Source organism: Scomber japonicus, chromosome 19 (genome assembly GCF_027409825.1).
Source record: "Scomber japonicus isolate fScoJap1 chromosome 19, fScoJap1.pri, whole genome shotgun sequence".
Taxonomy (NCBI): domain Eukaryota; kingdom Metazoa; phylum Chordata; class Actinopteri; order Scombriformes; family Scombridae; genus Scomber; species Scomber japonicus.
The window spans coordinates 16,360,697-16,387,310 of record NC_070596.1 but is presented as its reverse complement, the minus strand read 5'-3'; the positions used below and the strand labels follow the sequence as shown (position 1 = coordinate 16,387,310).

Sequence of the window (26,614 nt, the reverse complement as noted above, 5' to 3'; positions counted from 1 at the left end):
GTGATGACACAGTTTTAGTTAATACACAAATGGTTTACCAAGCAATCAGTGACCAAATGGGCATTGAATGAAAGTCATTAGGGAAACAGATGTCAAAATGTCTCAGGTTGGATTTTTATAAAGATGTTCTGCAGCAGAGTGTGTGTGTGTCTAGCAGATGCTGCCTCCTAAGCCTCAGAGATTGAGGGGAATGTTTAAATTAAGAGATTATTGAGCTGATGGTTTGTAAAGCTAAGCCTTTAAATGGGGGTAGCACTTAAATATTCTTCCACCCTATCTGTGGGCTGGTTTAATTATTTATCAACCACTCTTAAAAGGCTGGGCCATGGGTTCAGTGGGCCTTTTAAAAATAGTCCAAACATCCAATTATATTCTGAGTGATGTGTGCTGCAGCATATCAAGTGGGCACGTCGGCGGGCACGTCGGCGGGCACGTCCCCCAGCAAGCCTTCAAATGCGGGTTTGAATTTCCATGCCAGACGCTATGCATCCGAGGAGCGAATTAACCTACGAAAACTGATAACAGCTCCTTAAAAAGTCTGAAATGCTATGTATGAGATGGAATATCAGATCTGGAGTTGCATGCCATGGAACGAGATTTACTGTGAAACTGTTTTTGTTAGTCTTGTGAAATGTGTCAAAATTCAAATTCAGACCTGAGTTGAGATTTAAGGAAACTTTGTCATTATGCTATTGTGCATTCATTCAAAACCTTGTGACCAACTTTCTGCAGAACATGCCTCTTGACCAGCAACCAGTCTGCATCAAGTAGAAATGAGTAACCTGGTGAGGATGACAGTGGGTCTCAGGGCAGTTGCAGAGAAGGTCACAGCCTGGTCTTGGGCTCACTGGGCTGGCATGGCACTGTGAACGTGATAGCGCCACCCCCAGTGACAGCAGCAGATGGTGAGAGGGCTCCAGGGCTTCACCCTCAGGCCCCTGGGCACAGGGACAGAGCAGCCATGCACAAAATATCTGGCCACTGATTGGACTGTGCTTCTTAAGATGCCACGGGCTGATAAGACGCTCAGAGAAGCAGCGCTTACATGCTTGAGAAAATATATAATTATGTTAACCCAGTAGTTTCTCTGGAACCCTCACTCTCCCATCAGGGCGACACTGAAGCTTATTAGGTCAGTAAATGAGAGGTCTCACTCTGGCATTGACTGCAATTCATTAAAAATAAAAAATAAAAAATATTTGCAGGAGGTGTCAGCCTGACCAATCTATGGTGGTTGGATTTAGAAGATGGTAAAAGAGCATACTGGAACAACTGGTCTTCCTACACTGCAAACATTCATAATAGAAAACAAGCAGACATTTTAATATATTGCTGGAATGTGTCAGTTACTATATGTGCAAAAATTATTGATTTATGCAAAGCAAGAAAATGCTTTGTACTGCATTATATGTGTATAACCTCCTGAAGTGGAAATCTGAATTCATGTAGTGAATTGGTGCCTTGAAACCTGAATATTTGTAATTCATACAAAAATGCTTGGAGCTGTAATTTAAAGGGGAAATAAAGAAAAAATCAGAAGTGCTTACATTTTCACAACTGAAGCTAAGCCTTTTGCTGAGACGTCTCTTTTGCTGTTTAAGGAGAATCCAGCTTTGCACTCCCTTTAGTGTAAAACTGCAGAGGCACATACATCCGGTCAAACTTTCAATTACTTGATATTCTGGGTGCTAAAAGGCAGTTTCCCTTCAGGGCTCCAGCCGTTAATCTTACAGCCAGTGCCAGAATTAAGGCGATAATCATGGGACATGTGACAAAAGCACAAAAACTGTCCCTAAAGGGAAACGAAAAAGACCCCTGAGGATTTCTTCAGTCACCCAAATTGGTGGGGCATCAAAGTCTCTGTGACCCTACATCTTTAACATCACCCCTCTCAATGTAGTTTCCAGACTTTTTGTTTTGATTTAGCTGCACATAGCCTGCAGAATCTCTGCCCATGCTGAAGAGTATTGTGGTCAAACACTACTGGATTACTGCTTATTAACACTGCAGAGTACCCGCCAGGCTGCGGTTAATACATAAGACTTAATGGCCATTTTCAGTTTCATGTCCTCCACATTTAAGTACAGGGTTATATGTGACAACAGATGCCCAGAATGAAAGCCCACAGAACAGAATTAACTTTTCATGTGTTTCTTCCAACCATCCTTGTTGTTTCTTCTTGGTCGTTGCCTGCACAGCCTCAGGCTCTTTTATTCTTCTTCTTCTGGTGTCTTAATTGCAATTTCATCAAGAATTTAAAGCCATGTAGCCTTCCCTATTCTTGTCACTGTCAGTCCAAACTAACCACCGCAAGGGACTTCAAGGGAATTTAAAGCAGCTATTGTGTGTCCTAAGATAAGTCAGGAGCAGCTCGGGGAAGACTCACTTTCATCATTGTTGTAGCGCCGGACCTCTTCTACCCCTCCAAATCCATCCTTCCCTCACTCCCTCTTTCATGGCTTTATCACTCCAAGGCTCAAGCAGCTCAGCAGAATATAAATGAAAAAAGAGCTGTAAGATGGAGGAAAGAGGGAATAGGTCGAGACAAAAATTGCATGTGCACACCAGCACTGAGACTTTTACAAGTACTGCTCTATTATGCTCTACACCACTTGTGTTGACGCCATGTGAAAAAATTCACATTATAGATTTATCATGCCCATCCATGAAAAAAATTACCTCAGGATGCTGAGTTGTGCACGTGCATGGGTGAGTGCAACTTTGATAATACATAAGGTAAGATGGAAAGGTTTGTGATTCCAGTTTACACACGTAAAATGTAATGTTGATTCAAATTAAGCTTAAAACAGTATCTTTTTCCTCCCTTGTGCACACACACGTACACACAACTGTCCACATGACCCTTTTCTAGCTACCATATGCTTCACACAGATAGTACACACTGCTGGCATGTCTCTTGCCCTGTTTTTCCTTTCACACTCGTACACACACAAATGATGACTCGTGAATAAAAGCACAGAGAGGCGAGACAACTCACACGCAGCTGCATGCACTTACAAATAAAAAGAGGCACATCTGTGTGCATGTGCAAAAGAAAAAAAAAAGGACATGATTAGGCATTGTTGGCTTTGTGAAAGAGATCTAATGAGATTACTTTACCTGCTTCCTTCTGTAATGAAAACATATACCAGTCAAAAGTTTGGACACATTTTCTCATTCAAGTGAAAGGGAAGTTGTGTCCAAACTTTTGACTGATGCTGTATGTGGAAAAATCCCACCCGCCACAGTAAATATGTCTTAATATGAATGACAGCGATCATTGGCAGCCATCTATCAGGCCAGACCATATGTTGCTTTGGATGGGGAGGTAGGGGGGGTAGAGAGCTTACTGCAAAGCCTGCCTTATCCTTTGGCATTACAGTCTCTAAGAAAGGATTTAGTCTTTAATTCTTGATTAGATAGAATTTTCTCCCCAGTGTGCGAGCACAGTGATACACTGAGCAGAGATAACCTGCCCTGTTGGGGAAGTGTGTGTTTGTTTGTGTGCGTGTTTGTGAGTCCTTTGGCAATGCTCTCTCACACACATGCACAGACTCACATATGCACACCAACCTGGCCCCTTGGTGTGCCATCCCATTTAGTGCCAGGGCTTTTAACACTTTGTGATAGGGCTATTATTAGAAGAGATGGATTATCAATCAGGAATTAATCCTGATTGATGTGTTTGCCCCAACTGGAAAAGGAGCACGCTCAGTGCCACACTGTTTGTTTTTATCTGTGTGATTAGAGTAGGTGGTTCTTTGCCTTCTTTTTTCTTCTTCAGGAGGTGACATGACAACATAGGGGATTTTTTTCTTTTTTTGTGATTAAACCACAAGTTCCGTCAGCTCCTCCATGCTCAGGGTGCAAGAAGACTGCTGAGGAAGACGTTCATTTATGTAGTTCCTTCACTCATTTATCTTCCTCCCCCCTCGTCTCTTTCCCTGACTGGCTGCTGAGCTGACTGACTGCCTGGATGGTTGGCTCCCTCTCTCACTGGCAGTGCACTCACACACTGCAAGAGCTTCAGTGAGGCTGGAGTGTAGAGAGACAGTCAGGGCTGTTCGGGCTTTGAAAAGTGGGATCGCCGCTAGATTTGTCTCTCACTCTCTCTCTCTCTCTGACTGTTTTTTGTGGACTATTAAATGAGAGCAGAGGACATCTCTGGCTCACTCTCCTCCAGCACTGATCACTGACCATCATTACTGTGCTGCATCCATGACTTTACATACCTGGCTGGTGTATGGGCTTGGATTCATTTTCATTTGGGCGCTCTGCTTGACACGAGGTGAGTGGGATATGTATAGTATATGTTGTAGATATGACCATACGGTGTGTGTGTGTGTGTGTGTGTGTGTGTGTGTGTGTGTGTGTGTGTGTGTGTATGTGCACGCACTCACACATGCTTGCAGATTTGCATGTGACAGAAAAGCACCAGACACTACAAAATATGACAGAGATAATAATCTTTAGAACACTTTCTTGCAGCCAAAATGATCAATAACATGATATACAGGTAATATAGGTAATATTTTTATACTGTAGTATATAAATACAATGTAAGTAGAGTTAAAGTATTATCAAAAACAACTTTAAACATTTGCAAAATATAAAAATAACAGCAGTACCATTATAGAAAATGAGCTGAATGTTCCAAACTGAAACCAACCGAATTGATCACAGTCATATAATGAGTGGCCATGTTGAAAGGTGATTCCAATAAATATGCCTTTGTTCTGCATGTAATTGATCTGGGAGTTCAAATCTGTGCCTCCAGACAATAGGTAATATCCATAGGTGGCAAACTTAATTTCCCTATAGAGCAATAACGATTGACCTGCACTCAGCTTGGCTGTAACCTTTATTTCTGATGAGGGCCAAACAATAGGAAATCTGGTTTTGTTGTGTGCAGAGATGTTGCTTGCTTGATTCTTTCTCAGTGTTTGTTCTGAGTCAAAGCACCTCTGATCCCAATCCCAAACCAGACTGAAGGTGAAATAAGCTTCATGAAAAGCAGTAGATAAGGCAACAAAACTGGACCTGGATATGAGTCCTGTTATTTGTGTTGAAAATGAGTAAATATCTGGAATAACATAATATGCATATTATTGTCACATGAGAAAGGTAATGCATCTGAATGCAATCCAACATCTGTGATTTAAAACATACGATATTCAAAAGAAACTCGAGGGGCAATGATAATAGTATTAGGTTTTTTTAAATAACCATTAAGCAAACATCACGAGCTTACAGTAATACCTATATCATTCTTTATTACAGTATGCGTTCAAAATTGGATTCTAATATGTTTATGGCAGCTAAAAAACTAATTTTGAGTACATCTTCAATGATGGCCAGCCTGAATCAAATCCAAATGTCCTTATAATAATATTTTAATGTTTCTTGTTTGACTTCTTGTGTTGGATGTTTTTCCTGTTAGACTGTATACATGTTTCTCATACATGTATACTGCATAAAACAGTATTACGAATATAATTAGCTTAGGTTTGAAATGCAGATGAGTTGTACTAACGAATCTGGTGTTTGCAACATGTGCTTGAAACGATTACATAAAATTAGATTTAGGTGACATTAGATTTAAATATCTCTGGATTTAATGAACATTTGCAGTGCACACTGGGACAGGAGCTGGCGTATAGTCACAACAAATTGCATTGTACAATGGGATTTAAATGTCTTTCCAATATGTCCTCATTATGTTGACAAATGCTCATATTGGGCAGCTTTTCAATGTTTCATGAGTGTGGTGTGTAACAACATTGCATCACGATGAATTGTTAAATCAGGTTGTTTGCCAGATGTAAATGACCGTTCCACTGTTTATTTTTTTTCATTTTCACAACCCATACTTATCTGTAATGAAATATTTCAGTATTTATGAGAGCTTTCACTGTATGCTGTATCACCAACAGGGGAATATGACACATCCCCTAAAAGCTGGCATGTGCGCTCTGTCCCTGTGAGGCTTTACATTGATTCCAGCAGATTTCTAAAGTGATTTTTGTAAGAGCATTTGCCTGGGATTAGTTTGCTCCTGAAAGCTCCATCAGAGCTTTTGGTGGGCTATTTAACAGAGCAGAGGCAGCGAGAGGCTCACGCCCGCGCTCTGCCCTAGCACTCAGTCCACAGGGCTGCACGGATAAAGAGGGAGGATTGGTTTCAGCCAAAGCTGATCGTCCATCTTGTGTGTGAGGGATTTTGGAGGTCGGGCACAGGTGTGTGAGGCGCGGGGTCTGAACTCACGGACAATCTCTTTAAGCTCAGGTGGATTTGTTCTGTTTAGGCTTAGCCTTACTTTCTTAAGAGAGTTAGACATTTAGGAAGCAAGACAGTGGTGGAAGACATGAGGGAACATTTGACACTGAACATTTTTCAGTGTCAGTTAAGAAGGAAAACTAAACTGCAAAATTGAGCTGCATGCATGTTGATTTGGTTCCTCTTCAGTCCTTTTCTGCACTGTAGCTTCAACCACTTACAGGGTGCTAAGTGGTGGAGGCACAGCTTTTAGATCGCAAGCTGGAGCTGGCAGGAAGACAGCTCCAGCTTGGGTCTACTACTGAGGCTGAGTCACCTTTAAGCAGAAGCTAGAGAAGAGAAGAGAAGAGAAGAGAAGAGAAGAGAAGAGAAGAGAAGAGAAGAGAAGAGAAGAGAAGAGAAGAGAAAAATTGTGAATATGATTTCAGGGATTACATTCCTTGTTGGAACCATAAAGAGTTCAGAATGAACCTTGATTCCTTTGAGATGCACGTCTTTTGAAATACTATGCAAGATATCACCTTCAGTTGAACTGAACGACTCAAACGTACAGTATATGTTTTATGATATAGTGGAGATAAGCAAAAATATATATATAAACATATGATTTTAACTCTAATGTCATGACCTTACCAACACTGTTACAAAGGTTTTTCCATTTTAGGTTGGATGTCTACCAGTAGCAACAGTCAGTTTTAAAAGCAGTCTGGCAAAACACTTTCATATGTGAGCTTTCAAAGCAAGATGAGATAATTAAGAGAAATCCAAAAATACAGGATTATGTGCAGCCAAATATGTAGAAGCACCACTCAAGAAAACATTTAATGTGCCAACAGAAATGTGTTAAGTTAAACTGTCATGAAAGTTAATGACATTAATAAGGTGTTTTGTAGGAGATGTGGTTTAGATAAAGACAAGTTGCATTAACAAAGAAGAGCAGTGGTCAAGAATAAAAGCAGTGACGAATGCTGGTGATTGGCATACAATAATAATATGACTCATCTTTATTGTGTTTTTTTCAGTCTTTATGTTGTTGTACTCTCCATATTTCCAGATGTTCTGCCCACCACTGTAGGTGTCAATCTTTTATAAACAATAATTTCGATAATGCATTTTACAGGAATAAATCGGTGCAAATCTGCTCTATGTAATAAGTCTAAGGCTAATGTTTTCTTATTATGTGAATAATAATAATCATAATGGTCGTATGAGAGGCTTCCAGTGGTCCCCATATTCTGTCTGGATCTCCTGTCTGTAGTACAGTATTTGTGCTGATAACACTCAGACTTGACGTTGTTACATCTTCCTATATTTACTTCCTGTGTATGTTATTCCTTCCATAGCAGTGAAAGTAGCAAGGGAAGGTTCCACTGCTTATGTATCTTTGTGGTGTAACACAAAACAAGCTGCTAGATCATCTTTAATTGAATCCAAACAAGTTATCATTTACTGTTCTGTTTGTGCCCTGCAGTCCAGGGGCTGCAGTGCTATGGCTGCAACATCATCCAGGGCCAGAGGTACGTGGACGTGGGCTGCTCCAACCCAGAGGTCATCACCTGCACCCACTCACACAAAGGCTTTAGACACCGTTTCTGCATCAAGACAGAGAGCAGTGAGTAAATTGCTCATGAACTACATACAAAATTAAAATATATTCTTCTCTTCTTCTTATGGTTTAACTAAATCAGCTGATACGTCTATGTGTGATACTTATTTGCAGAATATTTATGGGCTGGCACAATACTATTAAATCATGATGAATTCACTGTGACATGCCACTGGACATTGGCATAATCATTTTTAATCATACATGTAAATGTTCTTTCCCTGCCGATGTGAATATTCAATTGCTCCCTGCACTGAGGTTGGTTACATAATCCTACTTTGGTGCGCTTTGCTGAGTAAATTATAAGTCACTCATTGTTTGATGTTAAGTCAAATGGAGGATGTAGACATCCTCGACAGGATGGTGATGGTCAGATGAGTTGTTCTGCTGAGATCCATGGAAGCGTGAACAATCCAGCTGTTCATTTGCTTGACATCTAAAGGACCCGCTAATGTCGAAAGGGCTGATGGGGCATCTTTTTCCATTTGCTCAGGGAAACTGCATGCTCAAACAAGTACTGACAACATCCCATTACTATGACAAGCACTTTGTCAAAAATCTTGAAGCTGTCTTGGTTGTAATCTGTGACCAGTCAGCCTGTTAATCTTCATGTGACCCTGCCAAAACCAAATCAAATACATGCTGGTGAAGTTCCATAAGAGTCTTAGAGTTCTAGTCGCCTTTGTCCTCAGACACAAGACATCTGTCCTTAAACCAGTACCAGTCACTTCTCTCCTGAACAATGTCCTCTCACTTCTGAGCCATCTCCATCCACTGAAATTAAATCCTTAGACAGGTGAAAATTTGTACTTAAAGTAAAGTTATTATGTGATGTTGTGATAGCCTGGACTAAGGATTATCATCATAATTTAATATTTCATACTGCTGCACTAACTGGTGCATCCTCTCATATAAAACAATCTAAACATAAAAAAACAAGCTTAAGCAAGTTTATAGACTTATGTCATGGTGGTCACTTTAAAAACCGAGCCTGAAGAGGCCAGGTAGTTCGTTTCAGATACCCTCACCTAGAACACCTCATCAGTTTGGATTTTAACACAAAAACCAATTCAGAGCTCCCTGCTGTTTGGGGATGTCAGGTCGCAGTTTGACTTTCACATTATGAATGACAGCTATGTTGTCAGGTGATAATTTGAAAAAAAAAATAACCATAGTAACCACATAAAAGTCTCATCATGGAAATGAACTGAAATGGTGCAGAAAATATGGAGTAGATGCGTACTATTAACAACTATCAGATTCAATAACCCTAACCCTTTCTCTAACCCTATGCATTTTATCTTAATTTGTTTTTAGGGGTCTGAAAAATCCCAAATATCACAAACTTAATAGATTATGGGATGGATAACTGATGACCAAAATTGATAGAACACTAACATAAGTGTGGATTTAGGTTTGACATGTTTTATTGTAATGTTGAAATGTCCTGTTTATGGGCTATATAGATCCAACCAAATATTATTCTCCAAGTTTTTATTTTCCAAATTTAAGAGCAAAAAAAATGGACTATTTATCAAAGGTTTCTCAGCTGTGTGTTTTGCGGAGTAAGCCTTTAAGACCTCTAAATGTCTTCCTCATTACACACTTGCAGCATTTGGTGCTTACTTATGCCTTTTTCTTGCTGAGCCAAACACCAGCTTGTCACTCTTCTCTGACTGACAGTTTAACCCGCACTCCCACCCTCCCCTCCTGTCCTTCCAGCGGCTCTAGGTATTGTCCTGACCAGTGGTTGCGCCACATCCAGACACTGCCAGCAACAAGAGCTGCCAGGGGTGAGCATCCACTGCTGTGACTCAGACCTGTGTAACCACGCCCCCTACAGGACTCCAGGCACACTACACTACATCTGTGCACTGGCCACTCTCTTGCTCCTGAGGATGCAGCTGTGATTTGGAGTCAATCTAGAGCGAAACAGAGCGAAACAGAGGGAAGAACAGAGCGACACTCAGAGCAGTGGCAAACAATTCTGTGAATATGTTTGATAAAAGTAATGATGAAACAGCTTGCAGTTGTCAGTGAATTCATCGTGCACATCCATTCACTTAAATGTAGTTTCAAGTATATAGGACACTATGGGACATTTGTTGCCATGAAAGGGAGATCTCAGAGTTATAACTTCAGTTCATTAAGTACAGACTTCAGACTTCAGTTTTATAATGGCTTAGATCCTCTTGTACTGTAAGACACACATCCCCTTTCTCTGTTGAGGAGCTCATTATCTTTCAAGATAGAAAAAAACTACTTTGTGTGGGCTATGTTCTTTTAAAGTCACCGGCTATTTACTTTGCAAAATGAAGTATATTTTTTTAGTTTGCTGTTCTGTTCTCCCAGCTAAGCTTGGGAAAGCACACTGCATGTGGTTCTATGTATGATTTTAAGAAACACTGTACAGTGAAGGCATGTCATATTGTGAATTAATGTATTAAAATGTTTCATATTTTTCAAAAGAAAAAGGCTTTGAACTCTGACATTTTGCTCTATGCAAAGACACACTGCATGTGACATACAACACATAATCAGAGCAATCTAAAATTACTTGAAAATGACTTCACATAATTACTGATACATACAGTTCAATGCCATTATGTAAAACTGTAGACAGAAAGAGTTGCTTTAAATATATTAGAAAAGCTAAATCATATATATTGTAGAATATACAATTTGTATAATTACAGCCACTTTCATAAAGGCATACTCCATTACACTGACTGTCTGTTTTATATAGGGCACAAACTAATTAAGTACCATATAATTACACATTTGGGGTAGACGATATGACAATACTGTGAGTTGAATAATGTGGTCTATATGATCAGGGATTTTACATGCAATTTTGCAAGTCAATAAGCAGGACAGTCTTAAGGTCATATAAAAGTTTTAAGTTATTTTGGCATCAAGTTGATAGAGCTTCTTTTGGCTGATATCTTTATTTGCAGGATTAGTTGGATTCAGTGGTAAAGTAACTAGGCCTACATTATTAACTATATTAAGTTGAATTGTAAACATTGATCTAATGTATTTTCTTGGAAAAGTACTAGTACTCGGTGCCAACACAAGTTATTGGAATACTAATTAACAATATATCATTTTTAGTATGGGCAAGAGGGATCTAAAAGGCTAAAACTCACATAGCAGAATAAGTTAAGATGAATGCACAGTATCTGAACCACGTCTGCTGTTGATTATTGTCTCGATTAATCAATTAGTTTGGTCCTTAAAATGGCAGAAAAATTGTGAAAATGTCCATTACTGTTTCCCAAAGCCCAACATGACATCTTCAAATCTCTTGCACAAGTCAAAGATGTTCAGTCTGCTGTCATAGAAGACTGAATAAACCATAAATTATTCACATTAGAGAGTCAGATATAATGTTTTTCTTAAAAAAGACTCAAAACAATTTATTGATTAAAGGATAGGTTCACATTTTTTTAAGTGTGTCTTAAAACAACAGTCAGGTGCCCATAAGAACACGTAAAGAGGTTTTCTTTATTGTAATCACTCCTCCTGTCCATGCTGACAGGTCCCCTTCAAATGTGCTTTCAATGTAGGTAAGTCAAGTGGACCAAAATCCATTATCTGTCATTTTGTGTAAAAATGCATTTGAAAGTTTATTTGAAGCTTATATGGGGTGTCAGCAGTCAGAATTAGTCATATCAAGTCGATATCTGACACGTTTACAGGCTTTTTTGCATAAAATACCCTCTTGGTGTTTCCCTGTTGAGCTGTGGTGGAAGTAAAGGTTACAAAAAGAGGAACTTTGGCACTAAAAAGAGTTTAATGTTGAAAGATGTCTACTTATCTACTTCATCTTTGACTCATTTGAACAGCTGAAGCTTCAGATAAACTTTTGAAATATTTTTTTGCAAGGAAGGATGCTTGTGCATTTTGGCCCCAATCACTTGAAAGTGGATTATGAAGGTATCTTCTAATGGCCAGTATGACTATGAGGAATGATTACTGCAAGAAATCCCTGTTTCTATGTTAATTTGGACAGTTGACTATTATTTTAAAACAGACTTGAAAAATTGTGAACCCATCCTTTAATTGAGTAATCATTGCAGCTCTAATGTGAATCTAGGTTAAACAGGTGAACACATATCCCCTCATAGTATGATTTCACCTTAATGGTGATTTTCATTATCCAATACACAATGTTGGGGAGTAAGTAATGACATGTAATGGCGTTACGTAATTTAATAACAAAATAAATGTAACTGCAATCTGTTACAGTTACTGAGAAAAATGTGTAATTAAATTACAGTTACTTATGAAAATGTCAATGATTACAAAGGGGGTTACATCAGAAGTCAGATCTTTAAGATTTTGCTCAGGAGGAGGGATTTTTCCTGTTTAAAAAATAAATTAATTAACATGTTACTGAATACATATATGGCTGCTTTTAATTCTTTGAAATTGTGTAAATGGTGTCACAGTACAAATTAAGCCCATGCCAGACATTTCACTTTTTTTCATAAAATATGTTTATTCTTATATTCCAAAATCTTCTTTAACTAATGAATACATTTTCAATTGAGAGGCCAATCTTGCTTCATAAGAAATTATCTCCCTTATAAATCATGTCACTATCCATGAAAAACACCTGAACTTAGATTTTGGTGGGCTTAATGGGTACACTTTCCCTAACAGTTAGAAAATTAGAAAAGTAATCAAAAAGTAATTAAATGTAATAAGTTACATTACTTTGATAAAGTAATTGAAATAGTTATATTACTTAAACCTATTACATTTTAAAAATGGTAACTAGTAATGCGTAACCTATTACATTTCCAAAGTAACCTTCCCAACCCTGCTAGTACAGTATACATGAATTACATGAATACACCTGTGCAGGTGAGGCAGCCTTCCACCTAACACGCACTATTGGTGCACAAACCGCAGATCGCCGCATATGATGCTCTTTGTCCCAGAAGCCCATTGTATACAGCGGAGGAAACCCTGTACCGTGATCAGCCATCTTGAGCCAGGATAACCTGCAAACCTCCTCTGAACAGCTCAACACAACGCTCTAAAGACTTTATTCCTGGTAAGGACATGAACGGGGAAATATCTGAACACACTCATACAGGCGTATATAATGTCTGATACATGTAGAGACGCTGATATTTAAATGGACTAATGAAACAGTTGGAACAGGAGTCGGCTAATTGGCAAGCTAACCGGGGCGAGCTAACAGATGGTTAATAGTAGGTTGCTTTAAGATGCCAAGTACACAAGCTATCATGTGTTAAACAGTTAGAGGGTACTAAAAGGACGAGAATTGATTTTTAGATAACGATATGAGTCGACACAATAAGCTATGTAGCTATCCAGTTACCTTAATCCAATCCTCGCAGCTAACTTAGCTGGTAAACTAGCATACTAAAGCTAACTCAACGTTAGCAAAGTGTATGTTGGCTTTTGTGAAATGTGCAAGGGGGTTATTTAGTTTTCAGTTAAGCGACATTTAGTCGATTGTCTGTCGTCTAACAGACGCGACAGACAAAACGTGTATTGTGATTTATGCGATCTGCTGTCTTGATACAAACACTGATGTCAGCGAGCTGGCAGCTAGCAAAGCTACCGCAACGCAAACTTAGCTGTCAAAAGAGCTAGCGTTAATTTAGGGGCCGTGGTTGTTATCAGACACGATAATCCAGTTATCTGACAAAGATATGGTCACCTTTAATTTCCTCATATGCTAAGTAACGTTACCATTTTTTCTGTGCTTACTTGTAGCAGAGAAACAACATAAACGACGCGATCACTATGCCGGTTGTTAAGCTAACTTCAACTAGCCATCGTCCCCGGGGAGAAGGAATAACGTGACAGTGTCAAATTAAATAGTTAAAGTCAGTCGGGTTTTGTTTTGAAATTGTATCTCTACTCATTCTGGTTTTCCTACATGGAAAAAATGAGTAACGCGACCATCTGTAGTGTAGTGTTGCACATAATGTCCGATGCTAATTCTTTAGCCAGTAGGGTGTTAGCCTCCTCTTTTGCTTTACTTTTCCAAAACAACCGATGAATACAATTGTGAAAACGGAAGTTTGCGAAAAAGAAGACATTGATCATGATTTTAAAATTGTGCAAATTTTGTTTTAATCTGCCTTGATCTACCATAAAATGCTACATCATTTCTTCATCTTGTGCCTTTGCACTCTTGTGTACAAGCAGGCGTGACGAGATAGGTTAGGCTGTTGTTGTTTTTCTTATGCGGTGACTTTAATTAATCATATACATCTTGTTAATGAACGTAAATTCAGTTTGTACACACTGTGACAATGTGCTCTGTCTCGGCTGTGAATGGTAATGTGATGATCTCATTATTTATGGCTTGAAAGAAGTTACATGATATGAATAATGGGGCCTGAACATCATGGAGGCACTGTGACTGTGTATATGTGTCATGATTTCCTGATATGAGTCGTGCATCCCAGCCTCTATAGGAAGTGATTCCTAAGAAGAGGGAAGGTGGTGGTGATAGTGTTGTTCTGGAGTAATGGAGAAATGCTGAGACTGCAGTCTGGTCACATGGTGTTGACTCGCCTTCTCCTTGGTGGATACTCATGGGGTTTATTTCCTTGTGACAAGCACAACAAGCTGAAAAAAAGGGTTTGAGTGTCACAACTTGAATCACATTTTTGTTTTTACTCAGCTTGGGAAGACCTTCTCTAATAGCTCACCTTGAAGAGCACTGAAAACCATCACACTGGGGATAGAAATGCCACATGAGGGTCATGTGACAAGAGGCAGCCTAGAAAAAGAGGCCTTTTAATCGTTATGCTGGGATTTTAAAGGATGGCAATGGTGTAATTGTGTAACTTGTTCACGGTTCCTGCTTCATTTGAAAACTCTGCACTGGATCAGTGTGTGTGGGACTGGCTCAGTGTGACTTAATATACTCCCTTTAGTCATGTTTCAAAGTAATTATACAAATCACATGACGTGGAAGTCCTGTAATGTTGTTTTTAAAAAAGTGACAGACTTTTGCTAACACATTAGTAGGTTCAGTGTATTTAGTGATGGGACAAAGCTGAAATAAATTGTGTAGAAAGCAAGATTTATATAGCAATTAACCCCTTATTTTTTAAGACCGTGGTAATAGGGTAGGTATGCAGGTAGTATGATGATGATGCAAAGTGGCAAGTTCAGACTTCTTTAAGCTTCAGTTAGCCAATTGGTGTTAGCATGAGTAACAACCAGACGTCAGGTTAAGTTTCAGAGTTTGTGGAGGTCTGCGAGTGAGCCAAGTCTTTAATAAAGATACTCAGAAACACACCCAGCAGTGGTAGCTCTGTAAGCTTTAGTAAGCAGTGATCATTTATTTCATAAAATGAATGCTAGACAAACTTTTGAGTTCTTCTTTATCCAGTTTTATTTTCTAATTTTATTTTAATGTAATTTGTCTCCACAAGTATACTCTCTAATTGTGGGGTTTCTAGTGTTAGATTTTTGTCAGGGCTTTGTAGCAGGAGTCAGTGTTTTATGTGCCACTATGAGGGAAAGTACTTAGCATTTTTATTAAACATGACACCTTGACCTGAATTAACCTCAACTAAGTGTAGTATCCCCTCTTTGTTTCCTATCTGACAAATTATTGTTCAAGGATATATAATATATCAATACCAGGGCTGCAACTAACGATTATTTTGATAATCGATTAATCGGTCGATAATTTTTTCGATGAATCGGATAAAACTTTTTTTTTTTTTTTTAATTTCTACCCCTTCATTCAAAAACAAAACATTATTTCAAATTGACAGTGCAACAAAGTGCTCAAACAACTTGTTGCTGCTTGGACGTCCCTGAGTTGTACATAATAACAAATTGGCGATAAAAAACATGTCGCACAAATAGAGCACACTTATAGTAGTATAGTAATAGTTCATCTTGGTGGTGTACAGACTGGTTTTATATTATTTTTAATGATTTTCACACACAACCCAGAAATAATACAACAATTTGTCTGTGAAGCTATATATTTACAGTATAAATTGTGGTTTATTTTTGTAGTTACCAGTTTTAATTTTTCCATCATTAGGCTACCATACAAACTATGTGCGCTATGGACTCGTTTTATCTGTCACTATTGGAGCTTTTCCACTAGACAGTTCTAGCACTCCTCTGCTCGACTCAGTACGGTTCCAGGAAAGACCTTTTCCTTTACAAAAAAGTACCTATTCAACGTGGGCGGGGTTGCCTCGCCATAGCATGGCTCCGCGAAACTGCTGTGACTTTGTTTTATACACGACACAAACACATAAACAATGGAGGACATGGAGGCAGTGGTGTACTTGCTGCTGTATGAGTAAAAAAAAAAAAATGAGTGGAGTAGTGCTAGAAGTGTATAGTGGAAAAGCGCCATCTTTTCATCTCTGTTACTATGGTCCCTTCTTTCTTAACTTGCCTGGTCTTTTTTTTGTCACTTCCCTCTCTTTAGCTTCTCTTATCATCACCCCCCCCACCCCCTCCCAATCACCACATTTCTTATGGTTGTGTCAGCATTAATCCTGCCAGTCAAACATAGTCAGTGAGGTGCAGATGCAGAAGTGTGAGCAGCACCATGCTCTGGTGTGGTACAGTGATTTCAGTTCCCAGGAACTGCATTAAACTGCAGCGTGGAGGAGAGACTGCAGATCAGAGAGATACACGCTGGTTTTAAGGAAGACTATCTTTGCTCGGCACATGAAACCATCAGGCTGCTGAATGATTACAATCCTGATTAAGCCTGAATTATTTACTTCTACACCAGCATCTCGATACAGAATAATTAAACAGCCTATATTCAGCTCAACTATAAAGAAATAACCTTGATGTCTGTTGACTGTTTCAAAGTGATTTTGTTTGGTGAAATTGATCATAAGGAAAAAACGTTCTTTCTAAATCTCCTTCATTGATGTCATACATGACCGGATCATTTATTTATGAGCAAATCTGTTCAAGTTCAAAAAGAGCGTCTGCCCCCGAGGCCGTTTAACCCGTGGATTTGTGTCAGTGCTCTGATGTGGGCTTGTACTGGTGATCTTGTCTGTTAAACGTGAATGATCTTTCCTTGCACACTTTGTCTCTGCGCTGAGAGTGAGAGAATCTTACAATGAAGCAGCTATCAGATAGGTGTCAGGGGGGTATTTTTAGCTCTTAACCTATGGGTGCTGGAAGTGCTCTTGCATACATGCAGGTGCCTCAGTGTTTAACCCCTAACATAAAATTAATTAAATTTGACCCATTGTTAGAGCATGTTAGAGCTGTAAAAACACCCTATACATATTGTCTGCTAGTTGAACTTTGACTAATGTGACCCTGAATATACAAAAAATGTGTAGCTGATACACATTTTTGTATGTAAATGTCCAAATTAGACATGTATTTATAACAAAATTGAAAAATCAGGATTCAGACATGTTGCTGTATTCTTTATATTCTATAAAATGTTCTCCTGGTTCATAAAATAGTGATGTGAATAGTGTAAATATCTTTTTTCCATAAGTAATAGAATACTCTTTTATTAAGCACTAATCAAACATTTATTAATTGCTAATGGGGACTTTATGAATGTGAATTGGTTGTAGGGACTAATTATAAGTCAGAATATGAACCGTATATGAACCGCATGTAAAGGTTAAGTGTGGACAGACCAGTCAAAATGAACCAGTATCATCTATCATTATGGGTGCAGACAGCTGGGGTAACATGGTGTGACCACTGAGCCTCTGAGGTGAGGTTGAGTTTGGTTTGTACGATTATGGACAGTATCTTTATTCATTCATATTTTCTTTAGGTGAAGTCAGAATTTCAGAAAGAGATGGATTTATGAGGGATTTCCAAGTGTTGCCAAATTACGTTAGTCACAACCGGCCTCAGTGGCTGCTGAGATTTCAGCTCTTGCTAACAGGCAGCGTGACTGTTTTTGTAGGGAGTGCTCTAATCTCATAGATCCATGAAGTCACCACAAAATGTTACACACTTGATTTAGTTTCCCCTCGAGCCAACTGAACAGTGATGCAGCATGTGAAAGGTAGATTTAGACTTTTTTATTTTACAAACAGATATTGAGTAGATAGAGGGTACACTGCACTTTTTTCTTCTTCCAATGAGCGGCCTGGTGTTTTAGCTAACAGACGTCACCCTTGAAGTTAAAAAGTGAAATCTCAAAGTATTTTTACTCTACAAAAAGGTGAGTTTGTAGTAATATGAATAGCCAAGGCAGCATTATTGATATAGTGCATTTCATACCGAGGGGCAACTCAATGTGCTTTACATAAAAACAAACATTTAAGTAAAAATTAAGTAATTATAATAAAAATAAAATAAAGTACAGAAAACTAGGAAGAGGGAAAGAAAATAAAAGCTAGACTAAAATAGAGCATTAAATAAGAGAGTGCTGCATAAAATAATGATTTGCTTTAAAATGTTTTAAAACAACCTACAGTAAATAGGAAAATCAACTCATTTTGGGGAAAGTGACAATAAATAAATTCATGCTTACGTTTTGCTGATTGAATTTGATAAAGTTAGTAGGCGGGTAGTCAGGTGTAACTGCCTGTGGTGAGGGTGCATTTACATGTTCATTTCAAAATCATGCAAAGCAGTTTTATCATTGGTCACCAAACAGTTTAAATCTTCACCGCTGATACGGCTGCTTTTACTACCTTTATTCAGGAAGAAATATGAAGAGTGTATGAAGTTCAATGGAGTAGTTTGACTGTTTATATGCATAATGTGTTCATTCACATTACTGTGGCGATTTTAACAGTTTTGTTGCCCTGATAGGATTATGGCTTTGTAATTTACATGAGCCCTTTTTATGACCAATCCACTGTCTGCGGTGAGGTATCAATTTTGTGTTTATGTGGGTTGGGGTGGGGTGGGGTGGGGTGGGGTGGGGTAGGTTATTCATTTATTTAGATGAAGTAAAGAAGGTGAAGGAAGAGCAGGAAATTGTCAGAAAAGCTGACCTGAGACCAGTCCTCCTCGTGCTGATATTGAGACACCTGACATGGAAAATGAACGTGATCTGTGTTGAAGTGTCATCACTGATTGTAAGACGTTAAAATAAACTGAGATGTATTCACATAAAAAAAAAAGCTTTTGCCTGAATTGGTCTAATTAAAAAAAACAATCAGACAGTTGCCCTCACTGACAGTTTATAAGCCTAAATCTCTCTCTTTTCTTTTCTCTCTCTCTTTCAGAGCCACAATGGCCACCGCACCGTACAACTACTCCTACATTTTCAAATACATCATTATCGGTAAGTGTTCATCATCAGAGTGTGCACGCTCGCCAGTGAGTGTCGTGATCACTTTATGTGGGAAGGAGATCCAAGACAACGTCCAAAGAGCTTTCACCTGAATTTATGCATTTTTGGAGACTGAAAGCTGCTTAATGCACTGGTGGGGCTGGTTTTTGCGGGCCTGTTTCTTAAATCAATTATCGCTAATAATTCAATGACAATGATTAAACATTCACTGCTAATGCGTAATGAATTTTCACTGACATGCTACTTAACGTGAGGTCTCTAAGTGACTGTTTTACTGCGTTTACTTGTACATACATTTACTCAAACACACACACACTCTCAGCTGTGGGCTATTTGTTCTCCACCGCTGTGAAACTTAAACCACCCTGCCTCAAAGCTAACAGCTGTTTGTCTGCTTTGAGCTTAAAGAGATGTGTGATTGAGTGTGTGAGAGCAGCCTGAATAGATAATGGCTTGCTACATTTTCACTTAAATAGAAACATAGAAGACGTGGAAAAAGAGTGTTTTTACCCTACTATGATCCTGCAGAGTTTCATACACTTCACCCTGTTTTTTTTTTTTATTGTTGCTGCTCAGTAAAATAAACAGTGAATACCTCAATTTTGGTACTTGCGTGTGTGTGTGTGTGTGAGAATATTTCCTAAAAAAAACAATATCAAGGCTAAAAACAAACATGCCGTCGGTGTCAAAATAGTTCTTAACACATGTCGTGAAACTCTACAGGACATTATGCCCATATTCACACCTCTCTTTTTCTTTCTTTTTTTTTTTGCTCTGTCTTTGTCTCCCACTTTCTCACCAGTCCCCATGAAATTTTAAGCATTGTCTCCGACTGTCACAGAGGGACTGCTACATCATGCATGGAGGCAACACTGCGGGCTTGAATAGAGAATTGTTGTTCTTGTTATTTCCTTGGTTGACCTGAGTTTCTCTCTCTGTCTCTTCCCTTCTCTGTCTCTTTCTCCACAGGGGACATGGGGGTAGGGAAGTCATGTTTGCTTCATCAGTTCACAGAAAAGAAATGTAAGTACTGCCCTCATTTTGACTCTTTTTTTTTTTTTCTTTTCCCGTCAGTGCATGTGCTTAAGTATGTGTAAGTTTGCCAGGTTTAACTGGAGTGCCTAAATCGCTTAAGATTTCTTTTATACGCCGGCGGAAGTCGGTGGCATAGAAGTCGAGTGTGAGCTCAACAGTGAGAGACTCTTCTTCTTCTGTGTCTGTGTGTGTGTGTGTGTGAGTGTGTGAGTGTGTGAGTGTGTGTGTGTCAGCTGCAGCCTCCCATTACCATTCAGTGCCGTTTTGTTTAGTGCTACTATTAACAAGCCAGATGCTGTATTCCTCATTCACCCATCCACGGTCGCATCCTGCACACACACACACGCACGCTAGGGTGGTTAAGAAAAGGTTTTCTGTGTCGGCTTCATAGAAATGTGCCGCTTTCTGGTCGTTGATATTTTGAATGTAAGTGTGAGTATACTGACTCTACATACTGTGATTAATAATTGATGCACCTGCTCAAGATGAGGTGTGTGTGTGTGTCTCTCTCTGTGTGTGTGTGTGACTACACTAAGTATCACAACATTGATTGTAAGCTACATCTAGACAGGAGGTTTAGGTCTCATCAACAGTAACTGGACTTTTTCCTCTAAGTTTAAAACATGAAGTTGTAATTCATAAGATTTTTATCCTGGTTGATTTTAGCCAGGGTGTCTACTGGACTGGTGGTAGTAAGCGTGGTTTTGTACTAAAGAGAGAACTTGTTGAGCACCTACCTACAAAATAAAGCCAGTCAACCGGTGTATCTGTATCTGTTTACAGTGCAACCAAACACACTCATGCTGTTTTTTATAAAGAAGTCAATCAAGAATAACGGCTGCTACAACCTGAAACACTTCATCTTACAGCTCATTCTTCCTTTATGAAAGTCAAACATGTGTTGGACTTTTATTAGCAGTTAATTTCATACAGCTCTGATATAATGTACGGTGAGTGATTAGTAAACAGTGAGGTTGATTATAGATGGAAATTAAAAAGTAGTAACATTGGTGAAGGCAATTTATATCCAGCAGGGAATGGCAAACTCTGCCACACAACAATGAAAATGAAAAATCAATCAGGTTGTAGTTGGGATTATTCTTGATGCTTAACTTAGCATGTCACTAATTCTAACGAGAATGGCAACAACACAAGACAAGAAAATGTTATTAAAATGTATGTGTAGTATTTACGATGTACAAAAATGGCAACAGTCAAAGTAATTGACATCAAGAACCAAGCTGAATTCTGACATCACTTCCTGTCCTCAGTCATGGCAGACTGCCCCCATACAATTGGCGTGGAGTTTGGTACAAGGATAATCGAGGTGAGCGGCCAGAAGATCAAGCTGCAGATTTGGGACACAGCGGGACAAGAGCGCTTCAGGGCTGTCACCCGCTCCTACTACCGCGGAGCTGCAGGGGCGCTGATGGTATACGACATCACCAGGTACAGGGTGCTTGCTTTGTGTTAAAGTGTATGTGGAAAATGAACATACACGGTGTCCACTCTACACCCGAGCTTTCACGGTGTATGTGATAATCATCTGGTGCATTTCACAAAAACATGTATGTAAGAGGAAGTAAAGTGAAAGCAAACGCATCTGATAAGTGCTCAGTCCACCCCCTCAGTCTCCCTCCTGAACAAACAAGAACAGTGAGTGTCGCGGCTTATGTCTGTGTTTCTTGCTCAAACTGCTAGATGCTATCAGCTGCGTGCTAAATAAACACAGTTCAACATGTGGAATGTCTGTCCACACCACACCCAACTCCAGTAAAGCTCCCCAGGGCCTTTACTGGAAAAAAAACAACGAATATATGAATTCTTTACATCACTGTTTAATGTGGCTACTGAAAACTTCCACTAGCCAATGCACAGAAATGGGAGACAAGAAGAGCATTGGTTGGGTCTTGTACGGTTGCTATGAACACACAGTATCCTGTAATTAAAGGGTGTGGCTTCAGTAACCGGTTTTAATATCTGTTTTTTTTTTCCCCTTTTTTAAATGCATGTTCCTTTTAAATCTAACACATGGTCCAGTTTAGAGGGCACAGTGTCAGTGTAGTGTGTCCAATTAAGAGTGAAAGTTCTTCACATGCAGAGCTCTAATGAGAACGAGATGTGTTGAACGTCTGCAGGGTAAATTGTTGTTTCTAAACAACATACCATGAAGCAACTTAAAGGATACGTTCATATTTTTTCAGGTCTATCTTTAAACAATACTGACATGCTCACACGTGCATTGAAAGGTTTATTGATCGCTGTGAGTATCTCCTTCTAAAGTGATATATGTGGGACAAATCCATTTCATACTATGCACTTCATACTATACTATTCATACTATATTAGATTGGGATGTATCTAGGAACACATTATAGAATTAGCCTCAGTTTGACACCATCATTACAGTTTTGCACCTGCTGACTCTAAAGATCTTGGCCTGTCGTCATAGTAACCTCTTTCCCTCTGTTAATGTTTTGCAGGAGAAGCACATACAACCATCTCAGCAGCTGGCTGACTGATGCCAGAAACCTCACCAATCCCAATACTGTAAGTTTACAGATTCCTCAAACTGTATATAGCAGCACATTCGACTCTCATCTGCGTGTTCTTCTTCCTGCTGTGTCATCCCTCTCATTTCTTCAAAGCACACCCGATGTCACTGTTGCTACTTCACTTCCTGTTTCCTCCTCCCCCCCTTTCTCCCTCTGCCTCTCCCCTCTGCCTGAAGCCACAGAGCCCTTTCCATTTCTTAAATTGGATTCCTTCGTAAATATGATTAGCTCGACATCATACTGCTCTAATTTACTGAGCTCTGTGTTACTTCAGAGGAGAGTATACCTGCAACATGCCACTTCCACTCTATGCTTCTCCACATCAAGTGAAAAATGTTTCTGGTGTAGCCAATAGCCAGATGTAAATAAATCTGTTGTTGATTTATTTAAATCCTGCTATTTTCATACACATGTGGCTTTCTTGTGAAGATGCGGTTTTCACAGTTGGTCTGGTTAAGTCCCTTTTTTTTCTCGATGAGTCTCATAGAAAACAGAAAAAAAGCAGGCTATGAGTCTAATGCTGCGTTCATGTGGACTCAGGCAGATGGACATCACAGGCAAAACAAACAAACACTTCAACACGATGGCAGGATGACGAAACACTACATTTGTGACAATATGTTGCTATGGCGATGACATATTGTTTACAAAGAATGCAATAAAATACAGTATATTAAATAAAATTACTTCATGCCTATTATTCTACAAATACATGTAGCTATAAAATGCAGCTTTCTCTTTACATTCTATTGCAAACCTAAAATGAATATTAAATTCTCCCAGAAACGTGAGGTCATTCATTAATTTCCAACATAAACAGTGAAAGGATAAACTGCAACCTGGTGTATTCCTTAAAATTGTGAGCTTCTTATTGTCTAGACCACGTTTGCTCGCTGAGTGAGGGAGTTACGTAACATCGGACTGTGAATTCTGTCGCCAAGGATAAAAATGTTCAAATTTGACGACAGCGCCGTCTACCGTTGCCATCTAATTTGACTATCTCTGCTCTCATCCATTAAAATGATATCCAATTTGCCTGAATCCATGCGAGCTGTTTTCTGCATCATTGCTGTTTGGTAGCTGCCATGTGGTGATTCTGTTGTAGTGTAGTCGTGACTTGTGCCCCAAGTGTCAACATGTGTTCCTGCTTTAAGTGTTTTTTAGTTTGAGATGGGAAACATAATGAACATATTATCTGATCATTTGAGTGACGCTGTGGTTATCTGAATGAAAATAAGTGTTACATAAGACTTCTTGTAATTTAGCAAGAGCTTCACTATTCTCTCTTTTCCCAGTAATAGCCAGTAATTCAAATTCATATTAAAAATATGAAACCTCACATTTTTAAGTAAACCCTTTCATATGCTTTCATATGGTGGAAATGGAGCCCTCTCCCCATAATAACGTTTGAAACTTGCTGTTAAATTGAAACTCAGCACAGTTAAATTGTCACTACGACACTGATGACGTTTAGTTGTTGACACAGTGAGGATCAGAAATAAAACGTGAAAAAAGACCATGCATGAGTTTCAGTGGAGAGGAGACTTCAGAAAGTCTTTCACTTTACAACAGGGAAGCTAATTACGTTTACATCAGTACATTAGAGGCTCTAATTACATCACCGTTGCCAGGGGCACCGCCTGATGTGCTCACAAGGGGGTGTCAGTCAGTTAGTGTATCTCAATCGATTTCTTAACTAACAAGAAATAAGAGTATCAGTGTTCCTATACTGCCTCCTGGTTTCAATTCTCCTGGAGCCTTGAAAAACAAGTGTCTCCCTGCGTCTCACTCTTTATCTTCCTCTCTCTGTATTCTCAGGTGATCATTCTCATAGGAAACAAAGCAGACCTCGAGGCCCAGAGGGACGTTACATATGAGGAAGCTAAGCAGTTCGCTGAGGAGAACGGTGAGCCAGACACACACAACATGAAAATGTTATGAAGACGAGAGAAGTTTTGAATGGAGGAAATGGTTTGAGTCTGTAGAAGAAGATTAAGGACGAGACATAGTTGTTGATGCTGTGTAAAATTAAACAGCAGTCAATGTTGTTATCAGGATTTTTTGTTTTCTTTGATTGAACTCAAACTCTCTTTCAAAACTGTGACCTTTTCTTGCTCCGTTCCAATAAATACATTTTATAAAATCAGTGATCCCAAACAATGTCAAAATAGTTATGATAAATTGATTTAGCTGTTTATTCTCTCCAGAATGTTAATAGAAGGAGCCTTTACCACTGAAACAAAAGTGAAAATTCATGCTGAGACAAAAACTCGGAAAGATAAAGTGAGGAGAGATATTGAAGGAGGGGGTGAATAAGGACTTGATATTTGAGGCATGTCAGCTTGGAACAATGTTTTACTGACTCCGTCATCGTGTCTGTTTTATGTTCTGCAGGTCTGTTGTTTCTGGAAGCCAGCGCAAAAACGTAAGTTTGCAGCACTTCAGCATTAGAGCATGTGATATCTCTTTGTATACACTCCTACACTCCTACACTCTAGGACTGGGCGAAATACCTCAGTATCGATATTTTGACAATATTGTAGGGAGGACTATCTGTGTTTTCAAAAAAATATTTACACAGTGAGATTTTTGACAATCATCAGTAATGTGGATATAATGAGGAGTGGATAAAGGCAGATAACAGTCTGTTAGGCTCAGAAAATTATTATTTTTTCTTTTAAAAGCAGGAAAAGACAACACTCCATATCACGATATTCAAAAGACGATATATGTAAAATATTGCAATATGTATATAATACACTCCCATTTCCCTCTTTTCCTCATGTTTGTGTTTATGCTCTGTGTTCCAGAGGTGAAAACGTTGAGGACGCCTTCCTGGAAGCCGCTAAGAAGATCTACCAGAACATCCAAGATGGCAGCCTGGACCTGAACGCTGCCGAGTCCGGGGTCCAGCACAAGCCCTCGGCCCCTCAGGGCGGCCGGCTAACCAGCGAACCACAGCCCCAGAGGGAAGGCTGCGGCTGCTAATGACCAAGCAACCTCCCCCTTATTCACTCAGCCTTCCTCTCTTTCTGTCTGTCCTGCCCGCCCTCCCTCAACCATCCACCCCCCCTACACCTCCATCCATTCCTCCACCTCCGTACATCCATCCACCCTCGTCCCTCACAGCACCAGGAGCTGCATGAGAACAGGGCTGCGGAGGGAAGGAAAGGGGGACGGATATCGACTTGGGCCAGACTGAGCTGGGCTGTGCGGACTTTATCTCTCCCCTCCTCCTCCTTCTCCTCCTCTTCCTCGTCTCTGCCTGTCTGTCTCCCTCCGTCGCTGTCTCACTCCTCCTCTTAAAACTCTGTCAGTGTGTTGTCAGTCCATACCTCTCCTCTTTTGCTCCTCTTGCACCATTCTTGTGTAGTCCCCCCTCCCGCCTCACCCCCGCCCGTCATAGTATTGTAGACGCCACCACGCATTACACGGGTTACTGACACTTTAGATAGATGTAACGTTCATACGATAATGATAAACTGAGACTGTTGTTTTATGTTTGGTTTTATAGCTATATATGACATGTAAACACTGCGTTAGGTTTCATTCACCACTGATCAGTTCTGTATGAATCCAGATCGTAATCATACCCCTCCGGATGCCCGCCCTGCATGGTTTACCAATCTGGCGTTTAATGCGGGTACGATATCTCACTCGCGGGTCATTTTCATGAGATGGGACAGTTGAAAGCAATGACGTAGTGTATCATGCAGCCACACAGGTAGAGGCTCCTGTGTCAGAGAATGTGTAGCTGAGGGAGCTTTCGCAGCAGGTTTTAAACCTGCTTGTGGCTTTTTTAAAAAAATCCTGTTTCTGTTGCTTAGCACTGATATTCTCAGGAGAGTGAGAGTGGGGGTTGGG

General features: G+C 39.5%; 1 protein-coding gene across 1 annotated transcript; it reads left to right on the top strand.

Moving 5' to 3' along the window:
- The first annotated feature begins 12,853 nt into the window (after window positions 1–12,853).
- Window positions 12,854–26,614, top strand: rab14l (RAB14, member RAS oncogene family, like). The gene is made up of 8 exons (XM_053340362.1): window positions 12,854–12,947; window positions 19,093–19,151; window positions 20,130–20,183; window positions 21,467–21,644; window positions 22,679–22,745; window positions 24,569–24,656; window positions 25,145–25,175; window positions 25,561–26,614. Exons 2-8 carry the CDS (start codon window positions 19,100–19,102, stop codon window positions 25,736–25,738), a joined length of 648 nt encoding a protein of 215 aa, XP_053196337.1. The 5' UTR covers window positions 12,854–12,947; window positions 19,093–19,099; the 3' UTR covers window positions 25,739–26,614.